At 53.8% G+C, this 26,834-nt stretch overlaps 1 protein-coding gene and 1 non-coding gene across 2 annotated transcripts in view; one reads left to right on the forward strand and one right to left on the reverse strand.

The window, feature by feature from the left end:
* The window catches only part of LOC129700429 (papilin-like), a 56,488-nt gene that overhangs the window by 18,414 nt on the left and 11,240 nt on the right, over nt 1-26,834 (reverse strand). The window contains 12 exon segments of the mRNA XM_055640902.1: nt 267-443; nt 2,513-2,548; nt 2,550-2,712; nt 4,492-4,557; nt 6,174-6,300; nt 7,970-8,096; nt 12,851-13,023; nt 14,291-14,371; nt 15,619-15,742; nt 17,074-17,204; nt 18,916-19,018; nt 20,317-20,377. Coding sequence (XP_055496877.1) covers nt 267-443; nt 2,513-2,548; nt 2,550-2,712; nt 4,492-4,557; nt 6,174-6,300; nt 7,970-8,096; nt 12,851-13,023; nt 14,291-14,371; nt 15,619-15,742; nt 17,074-17,204; nt 18,916-19,018; nt 20,317-20,377 — 1,369 coding nt within the window.
* On the forward strand, nt 25,619-25,725 carry LOC129700637 (U6 spliceosomal RNA). Its single transcript, XR_008724081.1, has one exon. It is a non-coding gene; the product is annotated as a U6 spliceosomal RNA (small nuclear RNA).

The following is a 26,834-nucleotide window of genomic DNA, read 5'->3' on the forward strand; positions in this document are numbered from 1 at the left end:
CCCCAAGGCGGACCTAACCCCCCCCCCACCCCCAACCCCCCAACCAGATGATCCCAACCCCCCCCAACCCCCACCCCCAAACAGAGGTGGGTGGCGGAGTGGGGGGCTCAGGGTGAGTGGGGTGGAGGGGAGTAGTGTAGGGAGAGGCGTTTGTGTTGGGGTGGAGAGGGAGAGACGGGGAGAGGGAGAGGGAGCGTGACAGTGGAGGGTCACACTCACAGAGCCACCCCGCTCCCCCCCCCCCCCCCCCCCCCCCACACACTCACCGGGCCCCAGGCTCCGATGTACCAGGAGTGGGTGTCGTGGCAGCGGCGTGGTTCGCAGGGCTCGGAGGCGGCCGGTGGGGGCCGGGAGCCGCACATGAAGTCGGGCAGTTGGCCGCCGGATGAAGACACGCAGGGGACCGCCCGGGTACGATGGCCCCCGCCACACGACACTGAGCACTGAGGCACAGGGCACAGTCACCACGGCACAACCCACCACCCACTTCCCCACACCCCCCTCCTCTTACCCACCTGCGACCCCCCTCTCCTCACCCCTCTTCTTACCCCCCCCACACACCCCCCTCCCCCTCTCACGCCCACCCCCCCATCCTCTTACCCCCCCTCTTACGCCCCCTCTCCTCATCCCTCTCACCCCATCCCCACCCCACCCTCCCCTCACCTCCTCCCACTTCCCCCCCCCCCCACTCCACCGCTCAACATCCAGGGATCTCACAGCCTGTGCCCACAGGATGACCAAACATGATTCAAGTACGTAGGAATTGACCGGGGGAATGGAGGAGGATGGTGGTTGGGCGGGCAGCGGTGGGCACAAACCCCACACTGGGGTGGGGTCCCGGTGAGTGGGGATGTGGGAGCCGCCCCCCTCCCACTGGACAGAACGGCAGAGTCCTGAATGGTGGCCCATTGCTTCACCTCATCTCACCTCCCTCTCGCCCCAGTGCAAACCCTCACATGCAGCCCAACCCCAGCGACCCCCTCGCAGGTCCCGCAGAACCAAGCTGTATGAACACTGACCCACCGCAGAAACCTGCAGCCAAACCAAACCGGCTCAATCCCATAAAGAAAGAAGCTGACAACATTGTCCCTGCGATCAACGTTGAGGCCCTCTGATCCCTTTTGCCACATTGCTTCCTCACAAGTCACACAGCGTGGAAACAGGCCCTTCGGCACATTCCATTTAGTCTAACCAAGATGCCCCATCTACGCTACATTTGACCTGTATCCCTCTAAACCTGTCCAAATGTATTTAACTATTATTATTGTACCCACCTCAGCCACTTCCTCTGGTAGCTCATTCCATTTACCCACCACCCTTGTGTGAAAATGTGGCCCTCGGTCTCCGAGTGCTCTTTCCACTCATCCTAGACCCATGCCCTCTAGTTCTTGCTCGACCCCACCCGTGGCAACATCTCCCGATAGCTAATGCCCTCTAATCCAGGCGACACTCTGGTAAACCTCTTCTGCAAACCCTCTCCAAAGCATCCACCTGCTTCCTGTGATGTGGCCTCTGCCAAACAATTGTCCAAACACAGCCTAACCAAAATGCTATAAAGCCGCAACGTGATGCTGTGACTTTTATACTCAAAGCCTCGACCAATGTAGGCAAACATACCACATGCTTTCTTTCCCACCACATTTGTATTGCCACTTTTGGTGAGCTATGGAGATGGACACTAAAATCCCTCAGTTGTTCAGTTCAATTTAGTTTAAAGATGCCGTGCGGAAACAGGCCCTTCGGCCCACCGAGTCGGCACTGACCAGCCATCCTTGCACATTAACACTATCCATTGACACCATCCTACACACACTACACGACACACTCACAATTGTGGATAGGTGACATTCAGCTCAGGGTCCTTCTTCAGACTGAATGCGATGGGGAGAGAAAGATGGAAGAGGTGGTTGCAGGATAAAGTCAGGCAAGTGAAATGTGGATATAGGTGCGGGGTTATTCCAGGAGAAGGTCACCTATCCATGTTCTCCACAGTTGCTGCTTGACCCGCTAAGTTTCTCCAGCAGTTTGTGTCTGGCATCACCTCATATCTGCCCAGATCAATCTCCATCGACCATTTCTGCCATTAACTGCAACTTCACAGACTGCATCTCCACCAATGTTTGTGTCTTCTGCAAACTTACTAAATAACCCATCTACATGAATGCATTATCTTCATAAATGCCGATAAAACGCATGTAAACCGCATCCACTGCCCTCCCATCACCAGAAACTGGGCCGCGGAGTAGGCCATTGCGTGAATGCACCGCTCACTCGGAGGGAGTGGGGGGGGGGACAACACAATGAGGAGGGGGGGTTAGAATGGACTTGGGGAGGTAGGAGGGAGCAGATTGGGGGGAGGGGGAGGGGGGGGGGGTGTTGGTGAATTGGGTGGAGCTGGTGACTGGGAGAGGGGGTGTCCGGACCCAGGGGTGGGAGGAAACGGGGGGGGGGGGGGGGGGGGGGGGAGGACATAAGGGGTGGTGGTGTATTGGCCGTAGCCTGCACTGCCTACCTGTGACCAGGGGCCGGGCCTCCAATCCGTGCACTTTCAGCGGGTTGCAGGTCTGGCGGGCGTGGGGCTTGTCCCTGACCGCGGCGCACTCCTCCTCGTCCCCCACCGTGTCCCCGTCCATGGTCGCGCAGTACACCGGCCGTGTCTGCACCCCTCCCCCGCACGTCACCGAGCACCCGCTCCACGGCCCCGACCGCCAGCTGGGGGGGGGTCAGGAACAACACTGCTACCCCACTCCACACACACAACGCACCACCTACCTCCACCCCATCCCCTGTCTCATACCTTCACCCCCACCCCCCGTCAGGTACCCCCATCCCGTTCTGTAGCCTCACCCCCACCCCCACAGCCCAACCCACTCCCCATCTCCACATCAACCTGACCACCCCCACCCCCATCCAACACCGCACCACCCACACCCCCACCCCCATTACCCCTGACCAACTCCACCACCCACACACCCTCCATACCCCCCGACACCATCCAACCCCGCCGTCTCAAAACCTCTCCCGCCCCCACCATCCAACCCCGCCGTCTCAACAGCACCACCCATCCCACAACACCGCCACCCCCACCCTACCCCTCCGTCTCAACACCACCCACACACCATCACCGCCCCGTCCCCACACTACCCCGCTCCCATTCCCCACCCCACAACCCCACAGCACTGCTCCACAACCAACCCCTCTGTCTCAACGCCACCATCACACCGACACCGCCCCACCCCTCACCATTGAAGCGAGTGTCTGTGAGTACAGAGAGCAGACACACTCGGAATGACATCAGCAGCAGGGGGCAGCGAGGAAGTGGACTGAACGATCACTGACACCGACTCTAGCAGAGGGATCTCCGACCCACGAGGGTGGCAGGTGGGAACCGTGTGCAGCCAGTCAGCTGTAGCAGGTGGACGGGACGGGACGGGACGGGACGGGACGGGGCAAGGTTCACGTGGACACAGAGCCGGTCGAACGGCCGCGGATGACCAAACAGAACTCCCAGCCACAACTGAGGCATCAAGAGGTGAGATGTCAAGAGGTGTGCTGCAAACCTGGGGCAAAGGGCAAGGGCATGGCCTGGGGCAGGGATGCAATTACAACTGAGCTGTACCCGTGTCTATGTCAATGCTCTTGGGAAAGGAAAGCTTTGGAAATGAAGGGCCCATGTACTACATCCACTACAGGCCCACTGAGTGCCCAGACACAGACACACAAATGCACGCACGCACGCACGCGCACACAAACATGTTCACAACCACACACACACAGACAAGCCCACACATAGACATCCACTCACACATGCGGGCACGCATACATAGACACGCACTCGTAAATTTGCATGCACACATGCAGATAGACACATACATGCACATACACTAACATGCACATACACACATATAGACAAACACACTCAGACACAGACATGCATGCACATATATACACTCATACAGTGATAGACACATACACAGAAACATTCTGACACACAGTCACATTCACAAACATACACATACAGACATGTACACGTCTGTACAGGCCCATACACACATGCAGCAAAACACGTGGACTCTGGACTCTGTGATGCTGCTGTTGAGGGCAGGGCCAACCTGCCATGTACTGTGGGTGTTGAGGGAGAGGGAGGGGGAGAGGTCCGGGGTGCGGCAGACACGCAGGGAACGTTGCTGGACTTCCATCCTCACCAAGGGGTGGAGCCTTGCATTAGCGGGCGGCCTGAAATGTGCTTGAAGAGTGTTGTTGTTTGGTGCGGGGTGGGGGAGGGGAGGGGAGGGGGCTGGGATGGGGCAGGGCGCTGGGGAACAGTTCACCGGACACCCGGGCAGGCAGAGCAAGCATCAGCAACACCTCCATCATCACCATTACCACCACCACCACCACCACCAACACCACCACCACCACCACCACAAAGCACCATCACTGCTCGCACCAGCGGCCGGGCTGGGGAACAGGTGAAGCATTCTTGGTTACCTGTGCTCTCTCCACGTTGGGCACTCCCTCTGTTTCCAAGGACGGGGTGGATTTATGAATGTCAGCCTTACATGCGGAACAGAGCTGTGTTTAAGCAGTGTCCTGCCTTCACCTGTCTGGCCCAGTTCACAGGGCGCTGCTACATCCACACACTCACACCCAGCTCCCAGCCTTTGCCCGACCCCGACCCTCACCATCCTGCCACTATAGTTTCACCGATACAGCATGGAAACAGGCCCTTCGGCCCACCGGGTCCATGCCAACTATTGATCATCCTCATTCTATTTTTCCCACTTTCTCATCCCATCCCTGCACACTTGGCTGCAATTTTGCTGCAAAATATTTAGGGTGTGGGAGAAAACCGGAGCACCCGGAGGAAACCCAAGGAAACACAGGCAGAACATGCAAACTCCACACAGACAGCACCCGAGGTCAGGATGGTTGCCGTGTCTCTGGCGCTGGGAGGCAGCAGCCCCACCCGCTACACAACTGAACCGCCCTCTTTGACAATCTCTTCCATCCCAACATCCCGCCCGATCCCCACACTGATCCCGGGCTGGCGGGATCTCCCCACCAGGGAATGTCAGAAAAAGCCCTGAACGCCAGTCCACCTTCTTTAAGAAGAGGCCCGACCCGAAACGTCACGTCCATTTCCTCCAGAGATGCTGCCTGACATGTGTCTATTTTCGGTATAAACCAGCTCCTGCAGTTCCCTTTTATAATATCCCATTGCTGCCCGCTGCCCTCTCCCAGCCTGGCTGGGGCTGAAGGTCACTGCTTGTAACCAAGTGACCCTTCATCACTGATCCCACTCCACTGTAGCCAGCAGATGCCACCAGCTTCTGCCACCTCTACCTTCCCCCCCTCTACCCACCCCCTCAACTCTGAACCCCATCACTGGTCCCTGGGATTCCCGTGAACTGTGGACCCCCAGGAGTACGTCAACACTGCAGTACATGAACCCCCCCATCCACCGGTGACTCCAAGTACCTGGTCACTGGCCCCTCCAGACTGTCAATCCTGGAGCCCCCAGACCCCCTGGAGTGCACCAACCCCAGGATGCGTGAACCCCACCATCATCGGCAGGGGCGGCACCCGTCCATGTTGTGGGCAGACCCCTGGGAACAAAACCTCATGCACCCCCATTGAAATGTCACCTGGACTCCCCCTTCCCCCACACCAGCCCCCCCCCACCACCAACCCCCCCCACACCACCCCCCCCCCCACACCAGCCCCCCCCACACCAACCCCCCCACACACCCCCCCCCCCCACACCAGCCCCCCCCACACTACCCCCCCCCACACCCCCCCACCCCCCCCCCCACCACCCCCCCCCACACTAACCCCCCCCACACTAACCCCCCCCCCCCCACACCAACCCCCCCCACACTAACCCCCCCACACTAACCCCCCCCACACCAACCCCCCCCCCCACACCCACCCCCCCCACACTAACCCCCCCACCCTAAACCCCCCCCCCCACACCAGCCCCCCCCCACTAACCCCCCCCCACACCAACCCCCCCCACACCCCCCCCCACACTAACCCCCCCCCACACCAGCCCCCCCCACAGCCACCCCACCCCCCACACCAGCCCCCCCACACCAGCCCCCCCACACCACACCAGTCCCCCCCCCCACACCAGCCCCTCCCCCCGTGTGGTCTGTGGGTGTGTGACTCACCGTCGTGTGCGGGGGCAGGGCTGGGTGTTGCAGGTCTGGTTGCCTCTGGGCCGGCGGTGGCCCTGGCACAGGTAGTCGGGGTAGGCCTCATTGTCGATGGTGCACGACACCAGTCTGGTCTGGAAGCCTGGGGCAGGAGCACAGATACCCATGTCAGCCCCACATCTGGACCCACCAGCCGCACACAACCCCACCAGGGCCAGTAGTCTGCTCACCTCCAGACCACTGAGGCTGTTCAGCCCACCGACTCCATGCCAGCTCACCGACCAATCCCATCCCCACTCTCACCCTCCCTGGAGCCCAATCCTCCAATGGTCAGTTGCCTCTCACCCTTACACAAGGGGCAATTCCCAGCAGCTGTTTAACCCACCAGCCCCGCACATCTTTAGATGTGGGCGGAAAACCAGAGCGTCTGGAGAAAACCCACGTGGTCACGGGGAGAACATGCAAACTCCACACAGACAGCACCAGAGTCTGGGTCGAACCGGGTTCGTTAGAGGGTGAGGCAGCAGCACTACCAGCTGCATTGTGCTGCCCATCACAATGTCCCTCAGTTCAGGTACATATACACATAAACGAGTGAACTTAAAGGGATTGGGCAGTCTACAAACATCCATTTTCACAGATGGACTGCAGGTAGTAAAGACACAAAGAATTACAGACACTTGTATAGTGGGAAACACAGTTTTTCCTAAAATTTCCAACCAAATGCTCCTCTCCTTTGTAAACACATCTCCCATCTCCTCATTCCCCTTTTATACCCTTTTCCTTCCCCCCCCCCATCTCCTTTCACCTACAGTACATCCCTCTCTCTCTGGCTTTGCATTTCACTCCTCTCATAATCTGACATTCTTTTGTCTCCTTTTCATCCCCAGCCTCTGTCATTTACTCCATCCATCTACCAATCACCCCCACCTCTGTTCTTCAGCTTCTGAAGAAGGGTCCCGACCAGAAACACTGCCTGCCCATTGACCTCCACGATACTGCCAGGCCCGAGGAGTCCCTCCAGTACTTTGTCTTTTTACTGTGGAATTATTTTGACTGGTTGCATCGTGGCCAGGTACAGCACCTCCAACACCCGCGAATGCTAGAGGTTGTAGAGAGAGGTTGACTGAGCCCAGTACATCTTGGTCACTGTCCTCCCCACCATCGGAAGCATCTACATGTGGCATTGCCTCAGGGCAGAGGCATCTATTGTCAAACATCCCACCACCCAGGACATGCCTTCTCCCCAGTGCTACAGTATCGGACACGAGGTACAGAAGCCTGAATCCCACACAACCAGGTCCAGGAACAGCTCCTTTCCTACGACTATAGAAACATAGAAAATAGGTGCAGGAGTAGACCATTCGGCCCTTCGAGTCAGCACCGCCATTCATTGTGATCATGGCTGTTCGTCCCCTATCAATAACGCGTCCGTGCCTGCCTTCTCCCCATATCCCTTGACTCCACTAGCTCCAATAGCTCTATCTAACTCTCTCTTAAATCCATCCAGTGATTTGGCCTCCATTGCCCTCTGTGGCAGGGAATGCCACAAATTCACAACTCTCTGGGTGAAAACGTTTTTTTCTCACCTCAAGTGAAAAGTTAAATAACCTCCCCTTTATTCTAAGACTGTGGCCCCTGGTTCTGGATGGGGGTGGGGTGGGATGGGGGTGGAGATGGGGTTGGGGGTGGGGATGGGGATGGGGTTGGGGGTGGGGGTAGGGTGGGGATGGGGTGAGTATGGGGGTTGGGGTGGGGGTGGGGGTGGGGGTGGTGAGCTTAGGAGAGGTCTCACCACTGCAGTCACCCACCTCCCCCACACTCCTTGTTGCATGGACCCCAGGATCCGACGCTCCAGAAGTAGCCCTGTGGCTGCGCCCCGTTCCGCGACTGGTAGTATTCGTACTCGATGCCACGGTTGGGATCCTGGCTGATTATCTGCAAAGACACAGAGGAGCGTGTGAGATGCATCAGAGTGCAGCCAGCCGGGTAGATTCAGTCGATGGTGGCCCACTACCCCTTGTGCAGGGCTCCCTGGGTTCATGAGCTCTTCCCCTTGTCCTCATGAGTGTGACCAAAGACCCATGTCATGTGAGGGCCACCATGGAAGCGATGGGCCGAGTGGTCTGCTTTCGTGCTGTGCCATCCAGCAACTGGTTGTTGCAAGGTGTGTTATTGCCTGGGATGTCCCTTCCTCACCCCCGGGGATCGCCCGTGTCACTACATCCTTAGGGATTACAGACAGTTGGATGATACGTTCCTCCCTTCCCTCAGGGGCGTTGCTCTATTGGCCACCAGGTCTCACCTTCGCCTCTGGTACAGTGGATGGTTGGCCACCACATGACCCTCATCCTCAGGGACGGTGAACATTGGCCACGCTATGTCTCTCCCTCGTGGACCATGGATGGTTGGCCATGCCATGCCCCTCCCTCAACTCAGGGACAGTAAACTGTTGGCCACCCCTCGTCTCTCCCTCACCCCCGGGGACAGTGGTTGGTTGGCCACTCAATGTCCTCCCCCTTCCCCTACACCATCAGGGAACATTGGCCACCACGTCCTTCCCTCATCCTCAGGGAACGTGGACCATTGGGCGCCGCACCCTCATCCCGGGGACAGTAGACTATTGGCCACCCCATGACCCTCACCTCAGGGATAGTGAACGTTGACCACCCCACCCTCAGCCGCGGCGTCGCCAGTGGCCGCCCCCGTATCTGTGCGGGGAGGGTGTCCTGTAGGTGGGAACAAACGCTGGCAAGGACTGGACCTGCTTAAAGCAGGGTCTTAAGTGCCAAGGTCGTGGGCCAGCCAACGGCCACATGGAGGCAGGCTGCTCTTCAACCTCTCTGGGGTTGGCCAAAATGTAGAAACAAAGAACTGCTGATGGTGCTTTATACTAAAGATAGACACAAAGTGCTGGAGTAAATCAGCGGGACAGGCAGCATCTCTGGAGAAAAAGGGTAGGTGATGATCTGGGTCAGTATCCTTCTTCAGACTGAAACGTTTAGTGGATCCTCTCCTCAGACCCTTCAGCGTGAAGAAGGGTCTCGACCCGAAACGTCACCCATCATTTTCCTCCAGAGATGCTGCCTGACCTACTGGGATCTCTGGGGCTGGTGGCATGGGAAGTTCCCACTGCCTAAGTAACAGACAGGGACGCAGGTTCGATCCTGACTTGGGGCCCTGTCTGAGTGGAGTTTGCACGTTCTCCTTGTGACCACCTGGGCTTCCTCGGGGTGCTCTAGTTTCTTCCAAAGACTTGCAGGTTTGTAGGTCATTTGGCCTCTGTAAATGAACCCTCGTGTGTAAGGAGTGGATGAGGAAGCGGGATACCGTGGAACTAGTGTGAATGGGTGATCAGTGGTCGATGTGGACACGCTAGACCAAAGGGCCAATTGCCATACGGTAACTCTAAATTAAACAAAGCTAAATGCTGAGAACCATATTCTGCACTCTGTATCTCTCCCATCACTCTATCTATTGTACTTGAGTTTGGCTTGATTGTATTTTAGCGTTATCTGGTTTGAACAGAGAGGATGACTAGGATGAGAACGGTCTTTGATTATGTTGGCGGTCCGTATTCCTTCATTCCCTGCATATCCTTCCTTCATTCCCTTCATATTCCTTCATTCCCTGCATAAGCAAAAGGATTTGAGTATAGGAGCAGGGAGGTTCTACTGCAGTTGTACAGGGTCTTGGTGAGACCACACCTGGAGTATTGCGTACAGTTTTGGTCTCCAAATCTGAGGAAGGACATTATTGCCATAGAGGGAGTGCAGAGAAGGTTCACCAGACTGATTCCTGGGCTGTCAGGACTGTCTTATGAAGAAAGACTGGATAGACTTGGTTTATACTCTCTAGAATTTAGGAGATTGAGAGGGGATCTTATAGAAACTTACAAAATTCTTAAGGGGTTGGACAGGCAAGATGCAGGAAGATTGTTCCCGATGTTGGGGAAGTCCAGGACAAGGGGTCACAGCTTAAGGATAAGGGGGAAATCCTTTAAAACCGAGATGAGGAGAACCTTTTTCACACAGAGAGTGGTGAATCTCTGGAACTCTCTGCCACAGAGGGTAGTTGAGGCCAGTTCATTGGCTATATTTAAGAGGGAGTTAGATGTAGCCCTTGTGGCCAAGGGGATCAGGGGGTATGGAGAGAAGACAGGTACGGGATACTGAGTTGGATGATCAGCCATGATCATATTGAATGGCGGTGCAGGCTCGAAGGGCCGAATGGCCTACTCCTGCACCTAATTTCTATGTTTCTATATCCAGGTGCCTATCCAAAAGCTTCTTAAACACCACTATTGTATCTCTCCACCACCACCACTGGCAATTCATTCCAGGGCATCCACCATTCTCTGTGTGTTTAAAAAAACTTGGCTCCCACAGTTCCTTTAAACTTTGCACTCTCATCTTGACCCTATGCCCTCTAGTTATAGTCATAGAGTGTGGAAACAGGCCCTTCGGCCCAACTTGCCCACACCGGCCAACAATGTCACAGCTACACTAGTCCTACTTGCCTGCGCTTGGTCCATATCCCTCCAAACCTGTCCTATCCATGTACCTGTCCAACTGTTTCTTAAACGATGGGATAGTCCCAGCCTCAACTACCTCCTCTGGCAGCTTGTTCAATACACCCACCACCCTTTGTGTGAAAAAGTTACCCCTTGGATTCCTATTAAATCTTTTCCCCTTCACCTTGAACCTATGTCCTCTGGTCCTCGATTCCCCAACTCTGGGTAAAAGACTCTGTGCATCTACCTGATCTATTCCTCTCATGATTTTATATACCTCTATAAGATCTCCCCTCATCCTCCTACTCTCCATGGAATTGAGAATCTTTGACATTTCCACCCTGGGGAAAAAGATCCTGACTGTCTACGCTATCCATGGCTCTCGTAGTTGTACATACTTCTATCACGACTGCTCTCAGCCTCCAAAGTTCCAGAGAAAATAATCCAAGTTTGTCCTACCACTCCTGATAGCTAAAAGTCTCCAATCTCGGCAGCAGTCTGGTAAACCTTCTGGTGAGCATGCCGTTCCTTCTCCCAAGCCCGCACATCCTCCCTGTAATGGAAGTGCACACAATACTCCAAATGCTGCCTAGCCTAAGCTTTATAAAGCTGTGACATGCCATCGTGTATGTGTCGCCATCGCCATGCACTCTTATGTGTAGGAAGGAACTGCAGATGCTGGTTTACACCGGAGATAGACACAAAATGCTGGGGTAACTCAGCGGGATGGGCAGCATCTCTGGAGAGAGGGAATGGGCGACGTTGTTCGGGTCGAGATCCTTCTTCAGACTCACTCATACTCAGCGCCCTCTGCTGATGATTGCACGGTATTCAGTCCCATACACAGCTCCTCAGCAATGAAGCATCCCAGGCCTGCATGCTGAGGGACCCGCACAACATTCAGGTGTGGGGCTGGTGTACAACAGGTAACACTAACACCACAGGTGTACCAGGCAATGACCTTCTCCAACAGTGACAGTCTCCCCACATGCCACTGACGTTTGATAGCTTCACTGTCAACAAGTAGAACCCTGGGGAGTATTAGACAACGGCAGGCATACAAGTCCAAGGACCTCTGAAGGTGGTAGCACAGGTGGATAAAGTGGTGTGGCAGGCACATGGGATGTTTGCTTTCATTTATCGATGCCTGGTATCCAAGAGCAGGGAGTATATACTACAGCTTCATACAACATTGGTTTGGCTACATGTGGGAGTACCGTGCGTAGTTGTGGCCAACATGGAAACAGGTAGGTGATTGTGCTGGAGAGGGTGCAGACCAGATTCAACAAGACGTTACCAGGGATGGATCATACTAGTTACGTGGAGAGACTGCATTTATTGCCCTCTGGAGTGGCGGAGATTTGATAGAGGCACACATCATTACGGTAGGTGATTGTAGGGGAGATAGCAGCACATTTTCCCATTATTTCAAATTGAGGCAATAGGTTTGAAATGACAGGTTAGTTGTTTCGAGGAAAATGCTTTCACCCAGAAGCTGGTTGGATGCTGAGGGGGTGGTGGGGGCAGGTAGTCTCACCCATTGAGGTGTCTGACAAACACTTGAATCACCGAGAATGAGAAGGCTACGGACCAAGTGCTAACAAGTGGCGTAGAGTGATGAATCAATGGGTTCCACACTATCTACATGGAGGGATGTTGACCTAATGCAGGCAAATGGGACAAGCCCAGAATGCCAGCGTGGTCGGCATGGACAAGCTGGGCCGAAGGGCCTGTGCATTGCACCAGAGCACTAAAGCACTATCCTGGATGGTCCTTACTTAGTTTAGTTCAGTTTCGGGATACAATGCCAAAACAGGCTCTTCGGCCAATGTAGTCCGTGCTGACCAGCGATCCCCGCACACTAACGCACTATCCTGCACACACGAGGGACAATTTACACTTATACCAAGCCAATTAACCTACAAACCTGCACTTCTTTGGGAGTGTGGGAGAAAACCGGAGCACCCAGAGAAAACCCATGCAGGTAGTGGGGAGAACGTACAAATATCTCTGGCAACTCTATCGCTGCTCCACCAGAAACACACTGGACCGGACTCAAACTCAGCGGCTACTGGGGTCCTGAGGGTGCCCAGTAGTACGGGGTCTTTGAGGAAGAGCCTGAGGTTCCCTCACACGGGGGGGGGGTTCTCTTCACCCCACCGCTGTCCAATGCACTGACCTCGAGGATGAGGGGCTCGGAGGTGGGTCCTCGGCCGTGCAGCGTCTCGGGGGTCCCGTCCCCCTCGGCCCCGCGCTGGTAGTGCAGGACGGTGCCTGCCACGTGTAGGGCCCGGCTGGGGTCGATGGTCCAGTGGCCATTCAGATAATGCTCCCCACGCACGTTCTTCACGGCTGCAGGCGGCAACACCGGGAGGTCAGTGGGGGCCGGAGTGGGGGAGGGGGGAGGGGGACATGATTGGGGATTGGGTTGAGATGGGGCGGGGACGGGAGCGCAGGGGGACGGGCAGGTGGGGGCAGAGGGCAGGGCCAGCAGGGGGGAGTGGGGATGGGGATGGGGGTGGGGGACCAGAGGCAGGGGACAGGACGGGACGGAATGGGCCAGAGGGGAGGAGCGGGGCAGGGGGGGGGGCGGGGAGGGTCAATGGGCAGGGTGGGCCATGGGGGGAGGAGCGGGGCAGGGGGTGGGGGCGGAGGGATACAGGGATTAGGGTGCAGGACAGGGGCAGAGCAGGAGGGGGTAGGGGCGAGGAGAAGGTGCTAGCAAGGGAAGTGCTTCTCAGCCACTCTGCATGGGCAGCGGGGGAGGAGGGGGGGCACTTTTTATAATAATACAAAATGCTTTTATTCAAACAAACACCATTGCATAGTAGCAACTAAATCAAAGTTATGAAATCACCTTTATCTACAATACACTCAACGCCCAGTGGCGGCCAGCATTCACGGAGTCGTCATGGATACCGCGAGGGCACGGACGTAGGCCCGGAAGAGGGGAAGGCGAGCGCTAGGAGCTTACGAGTGGCCAGAAGGCACAGAGGCCCGTCGCACTGAGCTAGCACACCCACTGTGGGCTGAATGGCCTCCAGCACTGTGTATGTACAATGACAGGGAAGAGGGGTGAGGGGGCTGTGGCGAGGGGGAGGGTTATGGCCGTACGCAGGAAGGTAGTGGACACGCCAGGTGTCACACAGGAGTGCGCGGTGCGGTGCGGTGAACTCTGTGCGGAGGTCATCGATGCAGCCAAGGGCACCCACCCCATCCCCTCCTGCACATCGCGGGAGCTTGTAGTGTCAGGGTTAAACTGGCAATTTCAGCTCAAATGTGAAATGGGGTTATCAGCTCTGTTAGCAGCCCTTATGTTCCACAGCCTGTCGAGAACAAGTTTCCAGACGGGTTAGCTTGTTGGTGTGAGACCGTTCATGGTGCACGTATCCTCCTCCGCTCCTCCTGCGCAGGGAATGAGGCGGGGAGAGGAGGAGCGAGCCGGAGAAAGGCCACAAGACCATAAGTGATAGGAGTAGAATTAGGCCATTCGGCCCATCAAGTCTACTCTGCCATTCAATCATGGCTGATCTACCTCTCCCTCCTAACCCCATTCTCCTGCCTTCTCCACATAACCCCTGACACCCGTACTAATCATGAGAAGACGGTCACGACTTACCGAGGTAATTCCGTGTGGGGAGGACTTCGCGGATATGGATACTCGTGGCCCCGATGGGAATGATGTGGATTTGATTGTAACCTGTCAGTGAGAACGAGACAGTGATTGGTTCATCCTCGCTCGGTAAACACCTGCGCAGAAATAAGAACGGACCGCACATCGATCACGGGGCACACGGTGGCGCAGAGCAACTGCCTCGCAGCGCCAGACACACGGGTTCGATCCTGACCTTGGATGCTGTCTGTGTGGAGTTTTCATGTTAACCATATAACAATTACAGCACGGAAACAGGCCATCTCGGCCTTACAAGTCCGTGCCGAACAACTTTTTTTCCCTTAGTCCCACCTGCCTGCACTCATACCATAACCCTCTATTCCCTTCTCATCCATATGCCTATCCAATTTATTTTTAAATGATACCAACGAACCTGCCTCCACCACTTCCACTGGAAGCTCATTCCACACCGCTACCACTCTCTGAGTAAAGAAGTTCCCCCTCATGTTACCCCTAAACTTCTGTCCCTTAATTCTGAAGTCATGTCCTCTTGTTTGAATCTTCCCTATTCTCAAAGGGAAAAGCTTGTCCACATCAACTCGGTCTATCCCTCTCATCATTTTAAAGACCTCTATCGTCCCCCATTTAACCTTCTGCGCTCCAGAGAATAAAGACCTAACTTATTCAACCTATCTCTGTAACTTAGTTGTTGAAACCCAGGCAACATTCTAGTAAATCTCCTCTGTACTCTCTCTATTTTGTTGACATCCTTCCTATAATTGGGCGACCAAAATTGTACACCATACTCCAGATTTGGTCTCACCAATGCCTTGTACAATTTTAACATTACATCCCAGCTTCTATACTCAAATATACATCATATACATCAACATTACTATTAAAACACAAATGAATGTGTTATAACACCAAGAAAGCCAACCCCAATGTCAAGGTAGTGTCTAAACTGCCTCCACATACAACGCAGAACAATAACTAACTCCAGATCCTGAAGAAGGGTCTCGACCTGAAACGTCACCCATTCCTTCTCCCCAGAGATGCTGCCGACTGTCCCGCTGAGTTTTTAACATTACATCCCAGCTTCTATACTCAGATATTTCTATACTTCTATACTATGTGCTCCCTGTGTTACGGTTACCTCCCACATCCCAAAGACATGCAGCTTTGTTATTTAGCTGGCCCCTGTAAATTGCCCCTTGTATATTGGAGTGGATGCAAAAATAGGCTTAACATGGAACTAGTGTGAATGTGTGTTGGATGATCATTGTGGACTCAGTGGGCCAAGGGGCCTGTTTCAACCAATCAATGAAACGCACCTTTGGGTAAATCTACAACGTCAAACGTGGCTTTCACTTTAGAACAGGAGCTTCCGTCTCCCCCGCACTCCAGACACTTGTCCTCAGTCTGTAACGATTCCAGCGTGTTGTCACAACCCATCGCCTGCAACAACAGAACCACTTAGTGAAGCACGAGGCTTCCACTCAGACCAGAGGCACAGCGGAGAACAGGGCCACTGGGGAGGTTCCGTTATAGAGCACTTCAGTTATAGGGTGAGACTCAGTAGACTAAGAGGTTTTTAGATATGCACATGGATATGCAGTCAGAGGAGATGAGTCTGTCTAGGCACCATATTGTGGACTGAAGGGCCTGTTCCTGTGCTGTACTGTGTGCTATGTTATACGGTCCCTCTGGTTACAGGGTAACAGGTAAAAGCTGCTGCCTCACAGGAGGGGGAGCGGGTCTCCAGGGTGAGTCGGGGTCGGTACGCAGGTCCCTGGAGCACCTGGCACAGTCTGAGGCCTGGTCCTGGGCAGGGGGACCCTGTGACTACACCCCTAGTGCACACAGTGACACCAGGCCTCAGTGTTCCCATCACCGTGACCACACCGGGTGTACCCGGCTCCAAGACAACAGGCCCCAAGAGAGTCTGAAGAAGGGTCTCGACCCGAAACGTCGCCCATTCCTTCTCTCCTGAGATGCTGCCTGTCCCGCTGAGTTACTCCAGCAATTTGTGTCTACCTTCTGATATCTGAGCTCCGGTGTTTGGTGGTGGTTGCCCGACACTGGTACTGCTGGGCAGCCTGAGGCCAGCACGGTGACTGGTCACCCTGCAACGGTGGGACCGGGAGCGAGGGGGGAGGGAGTGAGGGGAGAGAGAGGGGAGAGGGAGGGGGGGGGGGGGGGGGAGGGAGGGAGGGAGGGAGGGAGGAGGGAGAGGAGGGGAGAGAGGGAGAGAGAGAGGGAGGAGAGTGGGAGAGAGAGAGAGGGAGAGAGACGGGAGGGAGGGAGGGAGACAGAGGGAGAGAGGGAGAGAGAGAGGGGAGAGGGAGGGAGGGGAGAGGGGGGAGGAGGGAGAAGGGGGGAGAGGGGGGGAGGGAGAAGGGAGAGAGGGAGAGAGAGAGGGAGAGAGGGAGGGAGAGAGAGGGAGGGAGGGAGAGAGGGAGGGAGGGAGAGAGGGGGGAGGGAGGGAGGGAGGGGGAGGGGAGGGGGGGAGGGAGAGAGGGGAGGGAGGGGGGAGGGAGAGAGAGAGAGAGAGAGAGACTGTGCTGCCAGCTCCTCATCACCCTCAGTGAAGGGACGTCTCCATCAATGGCGGCCCGGACCAGGTAGTGACCACTGTGAGGAGATGATCGAGGCTCCCTAAGACGGGGGGGCAGTGGGGGCAACCCTCGACGGGGTAGGAGGGCTCTCCTTCATCGAGGTGGGGAGCAGGGGTCAGGCAGCGAGCGGCTGGTGCTGCCTCAGCCCGGCCTGGCCTGGGGCAGCCTCACCTTGCACACCCCCTGCACACAGATGTCTCTGCCGCCCGGCTCACATAGCGTCCCGTCTTTGACTGCCACCCCGTGACGGTAGTAGAAGTTCTCCCCGCGAGGGATACAGTTCAGCTCACACTTGTTGGAGGCTGTGGGAAGGAAGACAAGAGAACTGCCGGTAAACCCTCAAGCCCAAATACTGCCGTCCAGTAATAATATATTAGTCACGTGCTACAAAACAGAGTGAAAAACGATGTCTGGAAAAGAACTGCAGATGCTGGTTTAAACCGAGGAGAGACACAAATGCTGGAGTAACTCAACGGTAAAAGCAGCATCTCTGGAGAGAAGGAATGGGTGACATTGTGGGTCGAGACCTTTCTTCAGACTGCCTGCAATGCCTGCTGTCCAGTCAAATTGTACCATGCAGGAGTACAGCCAAGCTCCACACATCTATCAGCCTGAAGAAGGGCCTCGGCCAGAAACATCACCCATTCATAAGTTCATAAGTGATAGGAGGAGCAGAATTAGGCCATTGGGGCCAACAAGTCTACTCCGCCATTCAATCATGGCTGCTTGAATCAGGCAGCATCTCCTTCTCTCCCGAGATGCTGCCGGTCCCGCTGAGTTACTCCACCATTTCGTGTCTATCTACACCAGTACACCAGGGAGTGCCATAAGAAAATACAAGCTTGCAGAATATAGTTTTACAGCGTTACAGCTATAGAGAAAGTGCAGATTTTTAAAAGCGCAAGGTCCACATTGAGGTAGGTTGGAAGATCAGGACTACACCTTAGCTTATGGTTGGACCGTTCAATAGTTTGATAGCTGCTGGGACGTTCTTTTCTAGAGTGCCCGCCTCCCCTCCTGGCTGCACAGTTGGGGTGGGGGTGGGGAGATGTAGCACAGTTGGCTGCAGGGTCCAGCCCTGCTGGGCGGGCAATCCGCACAGTCTCAGCGCCTTCACCCCTCACCCACGCTGAGCATCGGTCCCTCTGCCCTTCCAACCTCCAGCCCAGTCCACTCCACCACCACAGTGCCCTGAGAGCCACACCTCCTGAACTGTGGGGTGGCACAGTGGTAGAGTTGCTACAGTGCCACAGACCCGGGTTAAATCCCGACTATGGGTGCAGTCTGTATGGAGTTTATACGTTGTCCACAGGACCTTTGTGGATCTTCATTTCCTCCAAAGATGTACAGGTTTGTAAGGTAATTGGCTTGGTGTAAATGTAGATTGTCCCGAATGTGAGTGTAGGATAGTGTTAATGTGTTGGTTGGCGCGGACTCGGTGGGCCGAAGGGCCTGGTTCCACACTGTATCTCTAAACTAAACTGGAACTAAACTAAACACGAACATTCTCACTGCACCAAGCATTCGGCAGCGTCTCAATGAAGCACAAGTCGTTGGTGAGGCCGTGTGGAGAATTGTGTTCCGTTTTGGTCACCTTGTAGAAACAATGTTACATGATGTTGCCTGAGCTCGTGAGAGGTTGGGCAGACTAGGACTTTACTCCCTGGAGTGCAGGAGGCTAAGGGGTGATCTTATAGAGGTGTAATATCATGCGGGGAATAGATAAGGTGAATGCACGCTCTTTAGGGGAACTGTAGGATATTGGTTTAAGGTGAAAGGGGGAAGATTTAATAGGGACATGAGGGGCAATTTTTTCATACATGGCGGTGGGTATATGGAACAAGTGCCAGAGGAATTAGTTGAGGCAGTCAATGCAAGAACATTTGACAGAGGGGGAAGGGGAGGAGAGTGGGGAGGTGGGGAGGGGGAGGGAAGTTGGAGGGGATAAAGTGGAGGGGAGAGGGATGAGGTGGGGGAGAAAGACTGTTTCTCAGCGCCCCGTGACCTGCTCACCTCCATAGTACGGCAGCCACTTGTATTGCTTGCCCTGAAAGTCGGTGCCATCAAAGGCGGAGCACTGCTCTTCCCGGAAATCATGCGAGCCTTCCGGGCAGTCCTGTGGGAACGCCGGGATGATCAGAGGGAGGGAAGAGAGCCCACTTCCACAGGCCCGGTGAAGGGTCACACAACCTGCCTGCCCACCCCATCCCAGTCCTTATCCCCACCCCCTCCTGCCCTACCCCTCGTCGTCCCCCACCCCCTCCTCCTCCCCCTCCCCTCCCCCCTCCCCCTCCCCTCCTTCCTCACCCCTCATCCTCTCCACTCTCCCTCCCCTCTCCTCCTCCCCCTCCTCACCCCACCCTTCCACCCAAACGCTCCTCCTATCCGCTCCCCACCCCTCTCTTACTCCCCCACCAGTGCTGTCCGGTCATTGTGTGAACTGTCGGCAGTCAGGAAGTCATGTTGCAGTTTGTATAAAACCTTTGTCTTCATTAAACCACTTTTTTGTTGTATTTTGCCAGCGTCCGCCTGGGGCTCCAACAACAAGACCCGGAGCGCGGCCTTGCATCACCCGGCGCGGCGTTAATGGCCGCGGGACAATTGTTATCGCCCGCCGGGGGCTCTGACTTTGACTCTGACATCGGGGGGGAGAGGGAAGTGCAGGGGAGAGATACGGTTTTTTTTGCCTTCCATCACAGCGAGGTGGAGATGCGCTGTGATGGATGTCTGTGTAAATTGTGTTGTGTCTTGGGTCTTTCTTTTCTTGTATGTATGACTGCAGAAACAACATTTCACTTGAGCCTCTATGAGGTTCAAGTGACAAATAAATTGTATTGTATGAGTATTGTGCACAGTACTGTCCGTCCCATTGCAGGAGAGATGTGGAGGCCTTTGAGAGGGTGTAGACTTTGTCCACCAGGATGTTGCCTGGGTATTCACTTTATGGAGAGGTTGGACAAACTTGGATTGTTTTTTCTGTAGCATCAATGGCTGGGGGAACCCTCACCCCCCGCCCCCACGTCAGCCCCACTCACACCCCACACCCCTCCACCCCCAGCCACCCCCCCCCACCCCCCCATCACATCCCCTCCCCCACTCACACCCCCATCCTCTCCCTCCCCCCCCCTCACATCCCCCACCTCCCTCACAGAGCCCCCCCCCCCCCCCCCCCCCCCTTGTCACCTCAACATTTACCTCCTAAAGCCTGCTGACCAGCTCTTGGAAGTGGAGACCCGATCCCCCAGCCTATCCTGGACCCTCAGCAGGCGATCCCTCCCCCCTCCCTCCCTCCCTCACCCCCTCCCTCTCAGTGCTAACTGAGGTCTTGTGAACCACACCTCGATCGCCACCCTCCGTGCACAGCCAGCCTCTCCCTCGCCCCCACCCCCTCAGTGCCACAGCCCCATACTGTACCTGGACGTTGCAAACTCGGTAATCTCTCAGCGGCCCCAGGCAGTTGCTCCCACCGTCTCGCCTGTAATAAACGGGGAGATCAGAGCACTGACAACACACGGACGCTTGCACAGAATATTGTACAAAATACAGGTTAAACAAGTAGACAACACGCTCATCTCCAAACCTTCTCTCTCAGTCCCTCCCCCACCCTCGACATCCAGCGGGTTCATATCCCTTCGTTATCACCTCCACCACAGCCAACAATGGACCATTGTGGGCTCCACCTTTCCTTGGTCACATGTGCCGGCTCTGATTTGTTCTGTGCCTTTTAACACCTCAGTTTCCCTCACCACTGACTCTCAGTCTGAAGGAAGGTCTCGACCTGAAACAGGCCCTTACATAAAACTATAAGAGACATAGATGGAGAAGACAGTCAGCTCTTTCTCAGGGTGGAATTAGAGGGCATAGTTTTAAGGTCAGAGGGCGAGAGTGTAAAGGAGATGTGCGACACAAGGTCGTGCGGTGGGTGCCTGGAATGCGCTGCCACTTGTGGTGGTGGACGCAGATACGATAGTGACATTTGAGAGGCTTTTAGATAGGAACATGGAGGTCCTACCTCCCTGCATTCCTACACAACACAACAAACTACCTCTAGCACTGCCTGGGCTTGTTCTCTCATTAGATCTTGCACTAATGTCTTGCTTTTTCAATCTTTTACTTTTCAATTCTTGTAGAATGTAGTTATGTTTTGGTGCATTATCTGAGTCGACATGTGTATGATGCTGCTGCTGCGAGCAAGATCTTCACTGTACCCCACCATACTTGTGTACATGACAATAAAATCAACTTGACGTGACTGGTGCTGGAAGTTCTGTAGCAACTACTCGGGGAACGAGCTCAGTCATGTCTAGTGACTCATCCAGCATCAGGTGCCAATCTTAAAACTGGGACAGTCCTGCTGGGCCGAATATCCTGCACGTCTATTGTAAAAATCCACAAACCATGCACAGTATTTTTTCACTGTACCTCGGTAACACGTGACAATAAACTAAACTAAACTGTAGCGTTACTGTAAATGGAAGAGAAGTTTAGTTTAGTTTGGAGATGCAGCGCGGAAACAGGCCCTTAGGCCCACCAAGTCCGCGCCGAACAGCGATCGCCGCACGTTAACACTATCGACACACACTAGGGACGATTTACAATTATACCGTCAATTATCCTACACATGTACGTCTTTGGAGTGTGGGAGGAAACCGGACATCCCGGGGAAAACCCATAAGGTCACGGGGAGCACGTACAAACTCCGTACAGACAGCACCCGTAGTCAGGATCGAACCCGGGTGTCTGGCGCTGTAAGGCAGCAACTCTACCATTGCGCCATTGTGCCTCCCTGACTTCCTACAGGCCCCACAAACAGTTCTTGGCTGGCGAATGTGCACTGATGCTTCTAATGTCATCCCCCCGTGTTTTGTCTCTACTGCGACACGGTGATGCAGGGGTAGAGTTCTGTCTGTGCTAGGGTGCTGTCTGTGCGGAGTTTGTGCGTTCACCCCGTGATCCTGTGGGTTTTCCCCGGGATCTCCGGTTTCCTCCCACACTCCAAAGACGTGTACGTGTAGGAAAATTGACTTGGTATTAATGTAATAAGTCCCTAGTGTGTGGAGGTATTGTTAGTGTGCGGGGATCGCTGGTCAGTGTGGACTCAGTGGGTCAAAGGGCCTGTTTCCGTGCTGTATCTCTAAACTAAACTATTTGCTGCCCCTTTTTATTCAGTAGCATCAGGTGGGCAGTTCCCTCTTACACAGTTGTGGGTTTGACTCCTCACCAAGTCTGAGCACCGGCATTCGTAGCTTAGTTTAGAGTTACAGCACGGAACAGGCCCTTCGGCCCACCGAGTCCATGCTGACCATCCCTCGCCTGTTCACTGAGAAGTTCCATATCTTCCCGCTTCCTCATCCATTCTCCACACAAGCGGCACAATTCACCCACAAACCCGCACATCTTTACCATGTGGCCGGAAACCCACGCGGCCACAGAGAGAACGTGCAAACTCCACACCGACAGCACCCGAGGTCAGGATCGAACCGGGTCTCTGGCGCTGTGCGGCAGCGGCTTTAACAGCTGGGTCACTGTGTTGGCCATCAAGCCACTCGTGAGGTGACCAGACGGTGGGACGATGGTGGTGGTTGGGGTTAGGGGCGGAGGTGTTGGACTCAGCCCCTGGGGCCATTCGACTTGCTCCCCCACATGTTCACACATGTCTCCCCCCCCTTGACGTCTACCTCAGCGGGTGGCGCTGATACAGGGTGGTGGAATCCAGCAACAACAACAAAAACAGGCCACGTTTGGAAAGAGAAAAATTGTCAAACTAGGATTGTTTGTGCTACACTGAAGCACTGTGTTCAGGTTGTTTCAGGAAAGGCAGAATGAATGCTGTGTTCATTCACATGTCTGTTGGCAACACTCACTGCCTGCAGGGCAACACAGCAGCCTCCCACAATTACCACCCCCATCCAAGCCTTGCTTTTACCACAGAACCACGCATACCGTAAGATTCCTGAATGACACAGCCTGGGAAATTGCTGCTTAAGCCTGCTTCACCAACCTTTCATTAATGTAATGAAGGGTTATCTGTAACCCCGGCGTTGGTGGAGCTTTTGTCTTCAACATCAGCCACACTGTTTTACATTGTAAGAAAGTATTTTGTCAGGACACTGGAGGTCAGAGAGTCAGTCACTTGACTCTGCCACACACCGACTCTAACCCTAATACAGGAGCCCAGATGGTGCCTGATGCATCCCCCTGTGGCTGGGAAACTGATACATCTGCCCTGTTGCTGGGAAACCAGGCGCATTGCCCCTGTTGCAGGAAACCAATGCATCTCCCTGTTGCTGGGATCCATCTGATTGCAGCTTTGTTGCTGCTGTATTTCTTGCATTATTGCCGTGGCCGATCTTCAAAGATCTTCAAAGTAGCTATGGTAGCTATGGTAGCTATGGAAACTATGAGGATCAAAGAAGAGGAAGTACTGACACTTTTGAGAAATATAAAAGTGGATAAGTCTCCAGGTCCGGACAGGATATTCCCTAGGACATTGAGGGAAGTTAGTGTAGAAATAGCAGGGGCTATGGCAGAAATATTTCAAATGTCATTAGAAACGGGAATAGTGCCGGAGGATTGGCGTACTGCGCATGTTGTTCCATTGTTTAAAAAGGGGTCTAAGAGTAAACCTAGCAATTATAGACCTGTTAGTTTGACGTCAGTGGTGGGCAAATTAATGGAAAGAATACTTAGAGATAATATATATAAGCATCTGGATAAACAGGGTCTGATTAGGAACTGTCAACATGGATTTGTGCCTGGAAGGTCATGTTTAACTAATCTTCTTGAATGAAGAAACAAGGGGACATGACATGAGAATTAAGGGACTGAAGTTTAGGGGTAACATGAAGATGTTACACGGGAAATTGATGCGGGTAACGCAGTGGATGTTGTGTATATGGACTTCAGTAAGGCCTTCGACAAGGTTCCTCATGGAAGGTTGGTTAAGAAGGTTCAATGGTTGGGTATTAATGGTGGAGTAGCAAGATGGATTCAACAGTGGCTGAATGGGAGATACCAGAGAGTAATGGTGGATGGTTGTTTGTCAGGTTGGAGGCCAGTGACGAGTGGGGTGCCACAGGGATCTGTGTTGGGTCCACTGTTGTTTGTCATGTACATCAATGATCTGGATGATGGTGTGGTAAATTGGATTAGTAAGTATGCAGATGATACTAAGATAGGTGGGGTTGCGGGTAATGAAGTAGAGTTTCAAAGTCTACAGAGAGATTTATGCCAGTTGGAAGAGTGGGCTGAAAGATGGCAGATGGAGTTTAATGCTGATAAGTGTGAGGTGCTACATCTTGGCAGGACAAATCAAAATAGGACGTACATGGTAAATGGTAGGGAATTGAAGAATGTAGGTGAACAGAGGGATCTGGGAATAACTGTGCACAGTTCCCTGAAAGTGGAATCTCATGTAGATAGGGTGGTAAAGAAAGCTTTTGGTGTGCTGGCCTTTATAAATCAGAGCATTGAGTATAGAAGTTGGGATGTAATGTTAAAATTGTACAAGGCATTGGTGAGGCCAATTCTGGAGTATGGTGTACAATTTTGGTCGCCTAATTATAGGAAGGATGTCAACAAAATAGAGAGAGTACAGAGGAGATTTACTAGAATGTTGCCTGGGTTTCAGCAACTAAGTTACAGAGAAAGGTTGAACAAGTTAGGGCTTTATTCTTTGGAGCGCAGAAGGTTAAGGGGGGACTTGATAGAGGTTTTTTAAAATGATGAGAGGGATAGACAGAGTTGACGTGGAAAAGCTTTTCCCACTGAGAGTAGGGAAGATTCAAACAAGGGGACATGACATGAGAATTAAGGGACTGAAGTTTAGGGGTAACATGAGGGGGAACTTCTTTACTCAGAGAGTGGTAGCTGTGTGGAATGAGCTTCCAGTGAAGGTGGTGGAGGCAGGTTCGTTTTTATCATTTAAAAATAAATTGGATAGTTATATGGATGGGAAGGGAATGGAGGGTTATGGTCTGAGCGCAGGTATATGGGACTAGGGGAGATTATGTGTTCGGCACGGACTAGAAGGGTCGAGATGGCCTGTTTCCGTGCTGTAATTGTTATATGGTTATATGGTTATATGTTATATCTGTGGTTGCAGATGAAGCTGGGAAATCCCACCTCCATCCTCCTGATTCCCCATGTAAAGAAGGAACTGCAGATGCTGGTTCACACCAAAGACAGACACAAAATGCTGGAGAAACGCAGCGGGACAGGCAGCATCTCTGGAGCCTGTCCAGCTCGAGACCCTTCTTCAGACTGAGAGTCAGGGGGGGAGGGAATCTTGACATAGGGAAGGGTAAGGTGTAAAAATGACTGATAAGGAAAAGTAGGATGTTCATTGTTAGCTGAGGTGAGGGTGACAACACATCATACAATTAGTAATATTCCCTGGAGTTCTCTACCTTTATATTCCAACAAGGCCATATCTGATTTCAGCTACCTAAACTTTACATCTATTTTCTTTTTCTTTTTGACTGAGTTGACAACATCCGTCATTGTCCAAGGTTCCCTAACCTTCCCATGCTCTGTCTATCTTTGACAAATACTGGAGGTCATAACTGTAAGGTGAGAGGGACAGACTTCAAAGGAGAATGTGGGGCAGGCTTCCTCTTCACACAGACTCTTTACAAATAGGGTGGTGAGTGCCTGGGACGCACCACCTGGGGCGATGGGGGTGAGGCAGATACAACAGTGATGTTAAAGAGGCTTTGTGCTCGCTTCGGCAGCACATATACTAAAATTGGAACGATACAGAGAAGATTAGCATTGCCCCTGCGCAAGGATGACACGCAAATTCGTGAAGCGTTCCATATTTTTTTAAAAGAAAAAAAAAAAAGATAAAAGAGGCTAAAAGATTGGCTAAAAAGACAAAGTGCTGGAGTAAAGGGCCGGTCCCACCAGCATGGACTGCATCTGGCGAGCGCGGCTGGTCCCACTTCGATCGGCGGAGGCGTATGGAGTTGTGCGGGGCTGGTCCCGACATTGCGCGGGGCTCCGAAAAACTGTCCGAAAATTCCGCGTGGCAACGGCCTGTCGGCCCGCAGCCGCATTGAGGCCGTACGCAGCGCCTTGACGCCGCACACACATGATGTCACCGCCCGGCATGCCGTTGCGAGATGACGTAACTGCCCGACGCCGTGCGACGTCCAAATTCAGTCGGCCCGCCTCCTGCCCAGCTGATTGGTGAGTATGATGTCGGGACCAGCCCAGCACAACTCCAGACGGCTCCGCGGTTGGAAGTGGGACCGGTCCCGCGAGGCCGTACGCCTCAAGCCACCACCTTTGGTCGCGCTAGACGCATGCAATCGCATGCTGGTGGGACAGGCCCTTAACTCAGCGGGTCATGTGGCGTCTGTGAAGAACATGGATAAGCAATGTTTCAGTTTGCCTCCCTTCTGCCCTCTTGTTGGTTACGTCGAACTGTTCTTGTTTTAAACACAGCCCTCCAGATGTTTTAGTTAATACATGGACACGCAGGCACTGGCTCACTGGATCATATGCAGGCAGAGCAGGAGCTTAGTTTGTTCAGCCAAGGTGTGGGACTCTTCTATGTTCTTCCCCAGGGAAACATGTTGGTCCTGAATGCTGAACAGCTGTGCTTTTTACACGTTGTGCACGGCACGGTGGTACAGCGGTAGAGTTACTGCCTTGCAGCGCCAGAGACCCAGGTTCAATTCTGACTACGGGTGCTGTCTGTACAGAGTTTGTACGTTCTCCCCATGACCTACGTGAGTTTGCTCCGATTTCCCACACTCCAAAGACGTACAGGTTTGTAGGTTAATTGGCTTGGTAAAGTTGTAAATTGTCCCTAGTGTGTGTAGGATAGTGTTCGTGTGCGGGGATCGCTGGTCGGTGCAGACTCGGTGAGCCCAAGGGCCTGTTTCCGCACTGTATCTCTAAAACAAAAACTAAAAAACCTCCCACAT

This window comes from Leucoraja erinacea, chromosome 9 (genome assembly GCF_028641065.1).
Source record: "Leucoraja erinacea ecotype New England chromosome 9, Leri_hhj_1, whole genome shotgun sequence".
Lineage (NCBI taxonomy): Eukaryota > Metazoa > Chordata > Chondrichthyes > Rajiformes > Rajidae > Leucoraja > Leucoraja erinaceus.